A 15771-nucleotide genomic window follows, 5' to 3' on the forward strand; every position below is an offset into this window, starting at 1 on the left:
CGCAGACTTCAGCTGACTGCAGAAGTGATGTCATGTTAAGGCCCGTACACACGTACCGATCGTCGGCATACAAACGTCGGTGGACGAAGGATCTGCCGATTGTACGCGTGTTAGTATGGTGCCTCCGACAGATGTCTGCGCACAATCCGCGGACAAAAGTCTTTCTTGCAAACATGAAAATATTTGTATGCCGACACCAGAACGGACGATTGTTCGCCTGTCAGTACACAATTCGGCCGACAGACCGCAGATTTGCAAGACTGGGCATGCTCAGAAAATAGAAAACACAGGGAAAGTTAACCATTACATGACATCACTTCTGCAGTCGGCGGACAAAATTCTTGTGCTGTCCTTGTGCTGTCTTTGCACTTTTCAGCAGACACCGACATCCCGGGGAGAAAAGAGGAACATTTGTATGCCGACCATCGGTACGTGTGTACGGGGCTTAATGGTTAACTTTCCCTGTGTTTTTTATTTTCTGAGCATGCCCAGTCTTGCAAATCTGCGGTCTGTCGGCTGATTTCTGTACTGACAGGCAAACAATTGTCCGTTCTGGTGTCTGCAGACAAAAATTTTCATGTTTGCAAGAAAGACTCTTGTCCGCAGATTGTGTGCAGACATCTGTCGGAGGCACCATACTAACACGCATACAATCGGCAGATCTTTCGTCCGCCGACGTTTGTATGACGACGATCTGCGTGTGTGTACGGGCCTTTAGGCTGCATTCACACTTGAGCGTAGCGTTTTACCGCGTTTTTACCGCGATGTTTACCGCGATTTTCAGGCATTTTTTTCAGGCATTTTTGGAGGCATGCATTGACATCTATCAAAAACGCTGGTAATCAGCCCAAAAAGAAGCTCATGTACTTTTTTTCAGCTACAGGCGTTTTACAAAATGCTCAGATGTGAACAGGGGCCATTTAAATGAATGGGGTTTTACTTGTTGGGTGTTTTGGAACGTTTTTTTTTAGCGTTTTTGGAGCTGAAAAACACTCAAAAATGCCCAGGTGTGAATAGCCTTAGGCTTAGGATTTAGGCACACTTTAAAGACTGCGTGATACTATATAACATGTATATGATATATATATATATATATATATATATATATATATATATATATATATATATACATACTGAATTTTTATCAATTTACAAAATGCAAAGTAAGTGAAAATAAGAAAATGCCTGATGGTATGGCATGAAATATCTGCCTGTATTTCTCTGCATTGAGAACACCATTGATTGGGAAACTTTGAGGACCATAGAAGCAGAGGTTGATAAGGAAACTTATTGTAGCAGATGAAAGACACATCAGGGCTGATTTACTAAAACTGGAGAGTGTAAAATCTGGTGCAGCTGTACATCTTAGCCAAGCAGCTTCTAACTTCAGCTTTTAAGCTTTGACAATAAAACCTGGAAGCTGATTGGTTTCTTTGCACCAGGATTTAAACTCTTCAGCTTTAGTAAATAAACCCCTTCATGCTTACTTCCCTTTGACATCAGAAGATGTCCAGCAGTGCCATCAGCACAGAACTGGCAGAAACCTGTGGGACCCAGGTACACCCTTCTACTGTCCAGAGAAGTCTGGCAGGAAGTGATCATCATGGAAGAATTGCGGCCAAAAAGCTATACCTCCAACATGGAAACAAGGCTAAGCATCTCAACTATGCATGAAAACATAGGAATTGGCAGAGATGTATAGTAACTAAGTAGAACTACTTCACTACTGTACTTAAATACTGAAAGGCGGTATCTGTACTTTCCTAGAATAGAATTTCTTTCTCCTACTTCCACTTTTACTTCACTACATTTTTTCAATGATTTCAAAACTTTTACTCCGATACCTTTTTTTTGTGCTGCATAGTTACTCGTTACTATTATAAAAATTACCACTGCCAGAACAGTAGATGGCAGGTTTCATGAAGCTCAAAACATGTGTATTATCAGCGCATACGAAAATAAATGCTACTGTATGCATAAATAAAAGCTGCATTTGAAATAATAAAAAACAATATGATGTTCAAACTTTTGACTTCTTTCTTGAATAAAACATAACACAGTACTTGTACTTTTACTTTCAGTACTTGAGTAGCAATTTTTTTTTCAAAACTACTGGTACTTTTTCTTTCAGTACTTGAGTAGCAAAATTTAAAAAAAAAAACTACTTGCAATACTTAAGTACAAAAAATGTTGAATACTTTAGTACTTCTACTCAAGTCACTTTTTGATCGAGCACTTCCAATTCTACTCAAGTCACTTTTTGATCAAGCACTTGTACTTTTACTCAAGTATGGGTTTCAAGTACTTTATACAACTCTGGGAATTGGGGTGCAGAAAATTAAAAGCAGGTGCTCTGGACTGATGAGTCTAACGCCCCAATCGGAGTAAGAATTCCATGTGGCTAGGGAGTTTAGGCTGTTAACCAGTTTTGACCTGTTTCCTTCCCGCCTCCAGAGCCTGCCTGTGGGTTATTTAAGGGGGCTCAGTTTGAGAAGTTTTCACTCACCTCAGGAAAGAACTTTGTGTCAAGATACCAGCTTTCTGTTTTCAGAGCCGCTTTTAAATATGAGTCTCCTCCGTCGTCTCATCGAGCGGGCCGGTGAAGAAGGAGCCGAAGACTGGATTAAGCGATGCCTGGCCATGCCGTCTGTCTCGGGTCAAGATGCGCCGCCGGAAGATACCGTTCGTCCCTCGCCTGTGACGGAGCCGGTCGCCGGGTCAAGTCGCGAAGCGGAAGTCGTCAGCGCAAGAAGTCGGAGGGCATCGCCGTCACCGGATCCGGAGGAAGAAGATCGTTCGGGTGACCTGCGCAGGCGTGGTACGCCTGGACCTCCTGGGGAGGATGCCGTTCCGGTGAAGAGGAGGCGGGCCCCGCGCCGCCGGTTCTCACCATCCAACGCCGCCAGATCGGAGCGAGGGCAGCCAGCGCGTCCTTAATGTGAAATATTTGGCTGTAGCAGGAGGCAGTTTGTTGGCGAAGGGCTGGAGAGAGGTACAATAATGAGTGTCTGCAAGCAACAGTGAAGCATGGTGACGGTTCCTCACAAGTTTGGGGTTGTAGATTTGGCCAGGATCAATGTTGTCCTCAATGCTGAGAAACACAGTCAGTATCCATCATACCATACCCTCAGGGAGGCGTGGGATTGGCCCCACATTTTTCTGTTGTAAGACAATGACCCAAAACATACAGCCAATGTCATTAAGAACTATCTTTAGTGTAAAGAAGAATAAGGAGTCCTGGTTTGGCCCCCACAACTTTGTTGAGCCTGTCTGGGATTACATGAAGAGACAGAAAGGTTGGAAGCAGCCTACATCCACAGAAGATCTATGATTAGTTCTTCAAGATGTTTGGAACAATCTACCTGCCGAGTTCCTGCAAAAACTGTGTGCAAGTATACCTAGAAGAATTGATTGCTGTTTTGAAGGCAAAGGGTGGTCACACCAAATAATAATCTGATTTGGAATTCTCTTCTGTTCATTCTCTTTCCATTTTGTTAATTGATAAAAAAAATAAATGAATCACGCTTCCTTTTCTGGAAGCATTCTTATTTTACAGCATTTTTTCACACCTGCCTCAAACATTTGCATAGTGGTGTGTACATACACATACATACAGCATGGCCTAGAGAGATGTGCAGCAGCCATATGAAATGCACAGGTTTAGAAGCGCGTACTTACATTGGCTTTTGATTCAGCAGAAATGATACATTAAATAGAAAAAAAAGTAATTTCTAAAGGACAAACATGGCAATCAATTTATGATACATGGTACAATAAGCAAACTGTTTTCCAGGTAGGATTGCCATCTACCTTAATAATAATATACAGTATGTGCCAAAAAGAGATTAAAATTCTCAAATTCCTATAAATCAGTCATTTTGTTGTTGGGAGCCAGTTATGTTAGCCACTTGACCTCCGGAAGATTTACCCCCTTCATGACCAGGCCATTTCTTGCGATACAGAACTCTGTTACTTTAACTGATAATTGTGCGGTCATGCAATGCTGTACCCAAATTTAATGCTTGTCCTTCTTTTTGCCACAAATAGAGCTTTCTTTGGTAGTATTTGATCACCTCTGCATTTTCTATTTTATTGCGCTATAAACACTGACTATTTTGAAAAAAAAAAAAAATATATATTTTTTTTTACTTCTGCTATAAAACATATCCAAAACAAAATTTGAAAAAAATTTGTTTCTTCCTAAATTTAGGTCAATATGTATTCTGCTACATATTTTTGGTAAAAAAAAAAAATCCCAATTGATTGGTTTGTGCAAAAGTTATAACGTCTCCAAACTATGGGATCATTTTATTTTAATTTTTTTAATAGTAATGGCAGCGATCAGCAACTTATAGCAGGACTGCGATATTGCGGCAGACATTATGACACTAACTGACACTTTTGACACATTTTGGGAACCAGTGACACAAAAAATATGCGCTGTCACTATACTAGTGACACTGACTTGGAAGGGATTACTATCAGGAGTGTTCAAAGGGTTAACTGTGTGCCTAGACAGATCCCAGTTCTGTCTCTATGCCTAACGATCTGAGAGTGCCAGAGGACATTGGTTACCGTGCACCTGCTGACTGGCTTCTGCTGTGTGTATTCAATTCCCCTACCCGGAAGTGTCAGTTCACACACACATTAATAAATATATATATATCAGTGTTTCTCAACTGCGGTCCTTAGGGCATACTAGCAGGCCAGGTTTGCAAGAAAACTGAAATACATCACAGGGGATATCATTTGCTGCTCAGTGATTGCAGTATTCTAGTCTGCATCTCCCCAAGTTAATACTTAAAATCTGGCCTGTTAGTGTGCCATGAGGACCGGAGTTGAGAAACACTTAATATTGTAAAGCGCTGCGTAAATCGCTGGCGCTATAGAAATCCTTAATAATATATATATATAATACGTGATTTGGCACATAGGTGTTGGCCAGTAGCAGTACAACTACTATAGGGGGGACCCTAAGTGGTTAAAAGGACTGTAACGCGTTTCTGCAAAATGCACTAAAAAATTCATAGGTATAAACCAAGGGTTACGTAAAACTCCAGGAAAGCAGCTATACACACAGATTGTTCACTAACATTAGCCAGTAACACTCCCTTGTCCTGCTATTTGAACAGTGAAAGAACAACAGCATACTGGATGGGGTCAACTCTGGGCTGCAGGGTGTGATTGCCTTTTCCTCTCAAGTCTAAAGCTGGCCATAGATTATACAGCGATGGCCAAAAGTTTTGAAAATGACACAAATATACATTTTTACAATGTCTGCTGCTTTTTGTCAGATGTTGCTATGGTATACTAAAGTATAATTACAAGCATTTCATACGTGTCAAAGGCTTTTATTGACAATTACATAAAGTTTATGCAAAGAGTCAAAATTTGCAGTGTTGATCCTTCTTTTTCAATTGCAATTCTCCCTGGCATGCTGTCAATCAACTTCTAAGCCACATCCTATCTGATGGCAGCCCATTCTTGCATTATCAATGCTTGGAATTTGTCAGAATTTGTGTTTTTTTTGGTTTACCCCCCTCTTGAGCATTGACAAGAATTTCTCAATGGGATTAAGGTCTGGGGAGTTTCCAGGCCATGGACCCACAATTTTGATTTTTTGTTTCCCAAGCCACTTAGCTATCACTTTTGCCATATGGATGCTCAATCATGCTGCAAAAAAGGCATTTTTTGCACCAAACTCTTGGATGGTTGGGAGAAGTTGTTCTCGGAGGATGTTCTTGTACCATTCTTTATTCATATCTGTGTTCTGAGGCAAAATTGTGAATGAGCCTACTCCCTTGGCTGAGAAGCAACGCCCACAAATAAATGGTCTTAGGATGCTTTACTGTTGGCATGACACAGGACTGATGGTAACGCTCACCTTTCCTTACCTGGCCTGGACAAGATTTTTTCCGGATGCCACGAATAATCAGAAAGGAGATTCATCAGAGAAAATGTCTTTACCCCCAGTCCTCAGCAGTCCAATCCCTGTACCCATAGATGTGCGCAGCCATTTGCATGAGGGTGTGCACCCCAAAACTCAAACATATACTGTATTCATGTGTGTGCATGTGTTTATATAATGGCAGTGTCAGTAGAGCAGTGGATGGTGTCACAAGAGGCAAGGATTGGTGTCAGTAGGATATTTTTTACAATTTTTTTTATTTTATTTATTTTTTTACTTTTTTTTAGCAGAAAAAGAGACTTTTTTTGTATTTGGTGAAATATTAGGGGCCTAAACATGAGAAATATGTGCCACACAGGGTGATTAGGGTGTGCCCAGGCACACCTGGCACACCCTGTGCGCACGCCTATGCCTGTACCTTTGTAGAATATCAGTCTGTCCCTGATGTTTTTCCTGGAGAGAAGTGACTTCTTTGCTGCCCTTCTTGTCTGTAGGCCATCCTCCAAAAGTCTTCTCCTCAATGTGCATGCAGATGCACTCACAGCCGCCTGCTACCATTCCTGTGCAACCTCTGCACTGGTGGTGCTCCGATCCCACGGCTGAACCAACTGTAGGAGACTGTCCTGGCACTTGCTGTACTTTCTTTGCCGCCCTGAACCCTTCTTCACAAATGCAGTGGAAATGTTTTTTTTACGGGATTAAGTTAATTTTCATAGCAAAGAGGGACTTTACAATTAATTTCAATTCATCTGACCACTCTTCATAATATTCTGGAGTACATGCATATTGCCATCATAAAAACTGAGGCAGCAGACTTTGTGAAAATGAATATTTGTGTCAATCTCAAAACTTTTGGCCACGGCTGTACAATCTTTCTGTACAATCTCCTTTAGATTTGCTAAAACTATGTCATATGAGGACAAACCTAAACAATCCATTAACATGCTGTCGAAACAGGCAGACCCTTGCACTACATAGTTGGTAGTAGATCTTAAGGAGATCGCACATTCTAGATTGTAAAATGTATGGTTAGCCTAAATGCAAGACATTACAGCGGTTTGAACTTAGATGCCAAATCCAGGTTGCATTTTAAAAAAAAAACTGCAATTTTTTTTTTTTTATATAATAAACGCCTATTTGTTCTATTTTAAGCTGGGTTGTGACGTGCATCAGTTGCGTGATGGTGAGCGTATAAGTAGGTTTCTCTGGCAGTGAAGCTGTTAAAGTCCTAACTCCCCCACCTCCTCTTGTCTAGTGGCACCTCTCTCTCTCTCTCTTTCTCTCCCTCCCTGCCCTCCTCCTCCTTTCCTCCTCCTCTTCAATCATCTCCCTTCCTTCTTCCCTCCGCCTCTTCCCTCTGCTCTGCACTGGTCTCTTCTGCTCTCTGCCTCTCCACCTTCCCTCTATCTCTCTCTTATTTTTTGTTTTTTTCCCTCGTCCTCCGGGCCATGGATGGGTAAGTGAGTCCCTTGAACCAGAGAGAATCCATGACACCTAGGAAGGGATCTCAGTAGGAGATCAGACTTGATAGTGCCTTGTGCTCAATGCTTCACCCTTAAATGATCTGCTTTGAACATCCCTCTAGGGGTTGGTGGGTGTGTATGTGTTTGGGAACCTCTCTGTTCAGTAGGGTTATGTTTTCATAATAAATCATAGCTTTTTAAACATCCTTTTAGAAGTTTGAAATAGAAAGTCTGCATTTACACTGCTTCCATTGAAATACATTAGTTCTCTGTAGTTATTGCATAGACTATATATAGGATGAATCTCTTTTATTTTTCTATTTAAACCGATGCAGAGGCTGTATACTGTGTATTCTTACATTGATCTCGTAGTTTTATGAGGGTTGACTTCCTTTATTCTCAGATCCAATCTGTCGATCATTAACAAAAAAAATAATATATATATATATATATATATATATATATATATTATTTTTTTTTTTTTTTTGTTAATGATCGACAGATTGGATCTGAGAATAAAGGAAGTCAACCCTCATAAAACTACGAGATCAATAATTAAAATACTTGCATTGACTTATTATTTTAGTTAGTGTTTTACACTTTTCTTTTCTCTTTTGAACCCGATTAGTATATCCTAAACTAATTCACTCAGTCTATTGTTAACTCTTTTTTATATATTTTATTTTACTTATTGATTTATTATTTTTAGATGTTATTGTAGTAGTAATTTATTCAGGATTTATATAGCGGCAGCAGTTTACGCAGCACTTTACAATAAAAGGGGGACCATTATTATACAGTTCAATACAGAAGGAATAGGAGGGCCCTGCTCATGGAGCTTACAATCTAAAGGGAGGGGGTACAAAAGATAATAGCTGCAGGTGATGATCTGATGGAGGTGATGTTTAGAAGTGTTGACTGTGCTTTCTCTAATGGTGGCCATAGACGCTTTGATATTTGATCAATTTCCTTTCCAATCAGAATCCATAGTCGACAACCGTTTTTCAATCGATGTGCCACACAAGGGAAGGGGGATTTCCATCAATAGTTAAGATGCGATCGTAAGTAAGATCATAACTCATTGATCGCATCTTTATTTCCGCCACGTCATCTCATCTCATAATCTGAGCGCGCAAAATACGATCGTATTAATGAACAAAGTATCTTGGTGCTGTCGATCGATGAAAAATTATCTATCATTTCATTCACCCTGGCTGATTTGACTTGGTTTGAGTCCGATTTTAAATGGAGTCTAAATTGATCGTAATGGAAGTTATGGGTATTCAGTTTTTGTTGCAGATTCAATCATTTGATAAAAAAATGAAGCATGCATGGCCACCATTAGATCTGATAAGGATATCGTTCAATATATATTATACTTGCATTTTTTGACATTTTTAGTTGTGTTTAGAAGTGTGGGATGCTTTTTCTCCTATATCCTGCCAGTCTTATCATTTAAAAAAAAAAAAAAAAAAAAAATTATATGTTTCTATTTACATTGATTTAAATGTGATTAGGAGTGTTGACTGCTTTTTCACTTAGATCTGATTAGTCTCTCATTATAAAAAAAAAAAAAAAAAAATGTGTGTGTGTATATATATATATATATATATATATATATATATATATATATATATATATATATATATATATATATAATTTTTATTTTTTCTTATTTTTTTTATATTAGTGTATTGTATATTGATCTAATATTTTCCGTGTGTGTAGGAGTGTTAACTGCTCTTCCTCTTGGATCTGATCAGTCTATGATAGAAGAAAAACATGTGATCTTGTTTGTTGAGGACTGTAGTTGAGGTGGAAGCGGCCCCTCCCTGTAAATGTAGAGTCACACCTGTGTGGTTGTGGACATGTACAACCCTTGCTTTTTATAGAGAATGAGTGTGCAAATACAAACTGAATTACCCTACCAAGAGGAGTTACAGCTGATTCTGTTAGCCACCGAGATGCATGTTGATGTGGAAATATTGCATAGGCTTATTTCCTTTCTGCTGTGTTCTATAAACAGTAGCTTTGCAAAAGTAATAACCTTTACAAGGAAGGCTGGACGAGATAAGTTTTACAGTCCCTTAAATAACGCCATTGTCAAAGACCCCACAATACCAGGCTGTTTTTTTTTTTTTTTTTTCTTTTCATTTTTTTTTCCTTTTCTGTATATATTTTTTTTTTTATAGTATGCCTTCGCAGCTTAATATAGCTCCCCTACTTTTAGTGGAATTGAGCCAGTTATGCTTTGTTGGTCCCAAAAGTCGTTTTAGGCTCCCCACATTCAATTTGCAGGCAATTTCAACCAGCGTGATCAAACAAGCAAATGCAGCCTACTGCCAACCGTTTTTCTCAACACTGTGAAATAAGCTAAACTGTAGATTGTAGGTTGCTTCAATACATTCAGTTATTTTACAATTGCCTGAAAATTGCTGTGTGCCTAGTCGGAATTTAGGAGAATATTGAGGACCATATACGCTGCAATTTTGTTGATTACAACCAGAATTCTTTCCTGATTTTGAAGAGACCAAATAATACCATTTGGGCTGGAAATCTATCAAGTATGCCTTTTTGATTGATCTTAAGGCAAATGTAATTGCTTTTTACTGTCTTCTACTTTATTTTGTTACTGGAAGCCATGTAATAATTGTGGCTGATAGATGATTGAAGGCCACCAAAGGTGCCAATAGCCAGGAGAGAGCTAAAAGCACATACCGCTCTAATTTTTACTACTGATGAGCAGCATTTGATGGGGACTAAGTGTATTTCATCATGCCCTGTGGCCTACAGTATTCTAACACAAGGGTGGCTATCTAATGGCTCCATCTTGAAGTGCAGCACTACATCTATAGGCTTAGTTTACATTCTATAATGGTTTATGTCCTGTAACCCTTGGCAACCAATTGACAGTCCTGTTTCATTTTTGGGTTGCTGCACTTAGTGTTACTAAACCCGGGACTCTGTATTTATTATATCTGGTCTCCTACAGTACACAGAACAAAAAAATGCAATTATTTAACCACTTGCCAACTGCCGCACGACTATTTAGGTCGGCAGTCAGCCCCCCACAGGCAAAGCGACGTAGGGCTACGTCACCAGCCTGTAAGGGTTTTGGGAGCGAGCGCGCTCCCGTTCAGTCAAGGACCCCCCCCGCGCGTGTGCCCGGCGGACCCGATCAACAAAGCCACCTGTCAGTCTCCCCTGTGTAAGAATGGTGATCAAACGGTTCTACTATGTAGAACCGTTGATCACTGTTCTTACAATTCAAGCCACAGCCAATCACAGTTAGAAACACGCCCCTAGGACACACTTAACCCCTCCCTCTCCAATACAGTTAACTCTTCACTGCCAGTGTCATTTTTACAGTAACAGTGCATATGTATAGCACTGATTACTGTAGTAATGTCACTGGTACCCCCAAAAGTGTCAAAAATGTCAGTCAAGGGTCCGATCTGTCCCGCAAAAAAAAAAAGATCGCCGCCATTATGCGTTAAAAAAAAAACAACAAAAATGACAAAAATCTTTCCCTTTGTTAGTAAACGCAATAACTTTTGCGCAAACCAATCAAAATACGCTTTTTGCAATTTTTTTTTTTACCAAACATATGATAAAAAAAAATGTTAAAAATTTTTGATTTTTTTTTTTTTACATTTTTTTGGGGGAATTTCATATAAAAAAATGTGAAAAATAGTTATTTTTGCAAAATTGATGCGCTTTTTTTTTTTTTTTTTTTTAGTTTATAGCGCATGATCAAAAAATCGCACAGGTGATCAAATACCACCAAAAGAAAGCTCTGTTTGTGGGAAAAAAATAGACGCCAAATTCATTTAGGTACAGCGTCGCACGACCGCGCAATTGTCCGATAAAGTCACGCAGTGCCGAATCGCAAAATAGGCCCTGGTCAGGAAGGGAGTAAAATCTTCCGGGGCTTAAGTGGTTAAATATAAACTGCTAAATACCTTTTTCTCATCAGCAGTATATAGCAGCCTTGCGACTTCAATCAGTTTCTGGAGTTTTCATTCTTCCCTGACCCTCTGTCTGGACAGTGCTGATTGGCCCTGTGCTGATCACATGCACTCTCCCAAGAAAAAAACAAAAAACTCTCTAGCAATACACACCAAACTGAGCATGTGCAGCCTGACTCCTAAGGCTGGCCATACACAATACAATTTTCTTATTCAATTTCCTTTAGATTTACCTTAAACTATGTAGTGCAAGGGCCTGCCTGACTGCATACAAATTGAAAATGTTTAGGTTTGACCCTATATTACATGGTTTTGGAAAATCTAAAGGAAAGTTGAACAAGAAAATTGTATAGTGTATGGCCAACCTAATGCTCTGTTCTATCACGAGATGGGTTGGAGTCAAGGGAGAGAAAGATCAGAGCGACCTGCTCAAACATCCTTTTATACACCATAGAGGATTAACCCCTTAGGTTCCACAGTGAGTATAACAAGCATGCTTTACTGCTTATACACACTGATTTTGCTGTTGTGGGTTTGGTAACCCTTTAGGCAAATTCTTTGTGGTTTCCATTTTTAAACAACTACTGAGCTAGATAATTTATGAGTATCAGGACTGGGACAAAGGATATTGGAGTAATGTAGCAGCCAGCATAATATCAGGTTTCATTATTTTCAGTAGAAAAATGACAGCTGACATTTTGTTTATTACCTTTTGTATTTTTTGCTTAGCCTCTTTTTTTTGTTTTATTTTATTTTTTTAGCTGTGAATGGCAGAGGAAACCTGTTAGACTTTGGAATGATCTGTAAAGATGGATTGCTAAGGGCTTCACACATTTGGTCATATTTAGATTGCGTTGCAGACTTTAAAATAAAATCATATAAAAAAAAATCACTGATTTAGGCTGGCATACATTATGCAATTTACCTTAAAATATGTAGTACAAAGGCCTACCTAATTGGATACAAGTGAAAGTGTTGTTTAGTTTTGACCCCATATTATGTGGTTTGCGGTAAATCGAACAGAAAATTTAACATGTATGGCCAGCCTTAGTAGGAAACATCTTTGATTTTATGTAATCTTTTTCTTTTCTTACGCTGACATGGGATCAAAGACCCTATCAGAGTGTACATTGAATATTTATCAATTTAATCAATCTTGTTAGTCTCTCATAATAGGCAGCATGTATTATTGTATACATGAAGCAAAATATGCCCCAAACCAAAAGGCCTCTTTACTTGGCTAGAACTTGTTAGAGCAGCATGTACAGCAAACTTTTGCAAAACATTTGTGAAGCTTTCGGCAAGGTTCATGCAACTTTATTATTGTTTTTAAAAAAAGCTGCTACCAGTATTCATCAGGCTTTTAACAATATTCATGTAGTATTGAAGTTTAACAGCTTGTTTTAAAGCTTAAGTTTTTATTTTTGCATAGTTATGTTGGCCCATACCTGTGTGATCCCTGTGGAAGCTGGAAATCACTGTAGTGGGCGGTTCTAGGTCCTGTGCCAAGAGACTGCCCTGCTGCTTACAGAACAAAGGAGGTCAATTGCTTGACACAGGCGCCTTTTAGCAAGCACCTTGCATTTTTTTCAACAAATAGAAAGTGTTCTCTGATTGGACAAGGTGGAGGTGCCAATGCCATGTCTTTCTACCTTCTACCTTTTCCAAATGGAGAACACTTTGCATTTGAGAAAATGGTGCCCATGCTGAGAGAGTGACCTTCAGTGTTCGAATTGCAGCAGGGCAGCTGAACAGGACCCGGAAGCTATTTGATATCATAGCAGAGAAAGAAAGAAGAAAATCGCTTCCCAAGTGCAGACAGATGGGTAGGTTTATTGGACACACAAAGCCAAAAATTGGCCACTCACGCTTTTTGGATTAAAAACAGGCCCCTCATAGATCAGAACCAGGACGATGACGCAGATGGCCATCAGGGTCCGCTGCTGCGGGGATGGAGAAGCCAGGAAGCTGGCCGTCTTCTTCCAAGATGGACCGTGAGATGGAGCATATGTGCGATGTCACCGGGATGCCAGTAAACAACGCGTTTCTGCCTAGGGGCATGCACGCTCTTTTTATCAGGCTACTGTAGTGAGGGAGACGAGCCGCTCTATATAGCGGCAGACCCGGGCAGGCTCTTAGTGCCCAGCGATGTGCCAAATATAAGGGAATTTTATGACTACATTCTAAGAAGTCCTTAATTTGATACTAAGATTGTTTGGATATTCTAAAATGGTAAGGTAAACATTCATCATCATATCAAGAATGATTCAGTACCAAATCAATATAGAGAATGAGTATATGTTTGTGAAGAATAATTTATACAACTGGACTTTTCACTTAAAGTGTAAGGTCTTCACCTGGTGGTGCCTACATCCCCCTTCCTTATAGCTGAGATCACTGTAGTAGTGGTGTCAACTACAGTGATTTCTAGCTTCCATGGGGCACCCACAGTTAAGACGCATACCCATTTACACTGGTCCAAGCTGGACCAATGTAACTGTAAAAATTGAACATGACATTCAGAACTTCTATTCGCATCTGTGCTAAACCTCCCAAACTGAAGCTGAACGGTTCTACAGAGGATTCAGCAAAACTGCTCAAAACTGGCCGAGCTCTCATTTTGCAAGTTACAAGTTGCCTGGTTAGTTAGCTGAACTAAGTCTTCACAGACCTAAAGCAATAATGCAGTTCTGATTCCTCTAACTTCACTAGTGGAGTGCTTGATTTACTCTGTAGGACAGCATTGAGAACTTCTGTAGTTCAGGAGTAAACAGAATAAGCACAGAAAACAATTATCCAGGTTGCACAGAAATACTAATTCACCAAAGGTTCAAAATGTGTTTGGTTCTGGTCTTAACCTGTTAAACTTGCTTGAGGTTATGGCTGGTCTGTGAGGGTTGACCTGAACCTGTTGGTGCTTGTCTGCCAGCATTGACCTGAACCTGTTAGACTGGCTTGGGATTGGTGCTGGTCTGTCAGCATGGACATTAACTTGTTGAACTGACACGCAGTTGATTGCTGGTATGGACTTGAAACTGTAAGTGCTGGTGTGTTCACACAGAACGAACCTGTTGGCCTGGGATTGGGAATACTAGCCAGCTGCCCAGGTTCTAAAGGTGAATTTCTTGAATTCTCTAATTTAGGCTCCATGTACACGGGACGCTGGAAATGGCCGTTTAGGAGCAGTTGGGCATTTTTTTTAGAAGCCCCTGAACCCATCTACATTTTATCTTATCTGTCCATGTACACCAGGTCGTTTACAGTCATTTGCAGGCAGTTGCGTTCAGGGACTTTTTTTAGAACGCAATTATTTGTGTTTTCGAATGTGTGTTTCCCGGCGTTTCAAATGCACAAACGCGTCTGAACGCAATGACCCGCGTTTAGCGTTCGCGTTTTTCCATTTTAAAGGGGAATAATTTTTTTGACCTATAGGAACGGTTCTAAACGCAAAGGCCCGCTAAACGCGGGTACAAACGCGACCGAACGGACGTTTCAAACGTCCTAAAAATTCCAGCATTCAAAGGGACTTTTAACAACGTCCCATGTACATGGAGCCTTAGAAAGAAGATTTTCATCATCCAGCTAGATGACCAGAGCCAGAAAGAAGTAATATAATAAAAGGACCTTTGCTGCCTACCATTAGGCTGGCCATACACTGTTCAAATCTTGGCTGGTTCAGCAGGAACCAGCATAGATTCTAAATTGTAATGGGCAGGCTAAAGGTACCTATACTGCCTACCATTAGGCTGGCCATACACCGTTCGAATCTTGGCTGGTTCAGCAGGAACCAGCATAGATTCTAAATGGTAATGGGCAGGCTAAAGGTACCTATACTGCCTACCATTAGGCTGGCCATACACCGTTCGAATCTTGGCTGGTTCAGCAGGAACCAGCATAGATTCTAAATGGTAATGGGCAGGCTAAAGGTACCTATACTGCCTACCATTAGGCTGGCCATACACCGTTCGAATCTTGGCTGGTTCAGCAGGAACCAGCATAGATTCTAAATGGTAATGGGCAGGCTAAAGGTACCAAGTTGATCAACTTGGGTACAACCAGCCTGCCGAATTGTCTTGCGATTATCTGTAGTAGGGGTTAACGAATAATATATATATATATATATATATATATATATATATATATATATATATTAATTTATTTTTTTTCAGGGCCGATACAGATTTTCGGCCGCCTTTCAGGGCAATAAATAACATGCCAATATTCTGTACATTTATTTGCGGTGGGTGGGTGGGTGGCTGGCTGGCACCCTGCGGTGGGTGGGTGGCTGGCTGGCACCCTGCGGTGGGTGGGTGGCCGGCTGGCACCCTGCGGTTAGTGGTTGGCTGGCACAGACAGGGCACCCTACTGTGGGAATGTGGGTGGGTGGGTGGCCTGGCTTCCTGCTGTGGGTGGGTGGCTGGAACCCTGCTGT

General features: G+C 40.3%; 1 protein-coding gene across 2 annotated transcripts in view; it reads left to right on the forward strand.

Moving 5' to 3' along the window:
* Positions 1–7225: 7225 nt before the first annotated feature.
* The window catches only part of PTBP3 (polypyrimidine tract binding protein 3), a 207850-nt gene continuing 199304 nt past the window's right edge, over positions 7226–15771 (forward strand). The window contains exon 1 of one of the 2 annotated variants that reach the window (XM_082255861.1): positions 7226–7364. Coding sequence is in view for 1 of the 2 variants with exons in the window: in XM_082255862.1 (XP_082111988.1) it covers positions 7361–7364 (4 nt within the window). In the remaining variant the exon portion in view is untranslated. The remainder of the gene's footprint in view (positions 7365–15771) is intronic. The other variant, XM_082255862.1, reaches the window with a different exon arrangement.

Source organism: Pelophylax lessonae (genome assembly GCF_965119305.1).
Source record: "Pelophylax lessonae genome assembly, chromosome: 1".
NCBI classification, from domain to species: Eukaryota; Metazoa; Chordata; class Amphibia; order Anura; family Ranidae; genus Pelophylax; species Pelophylax lessonae.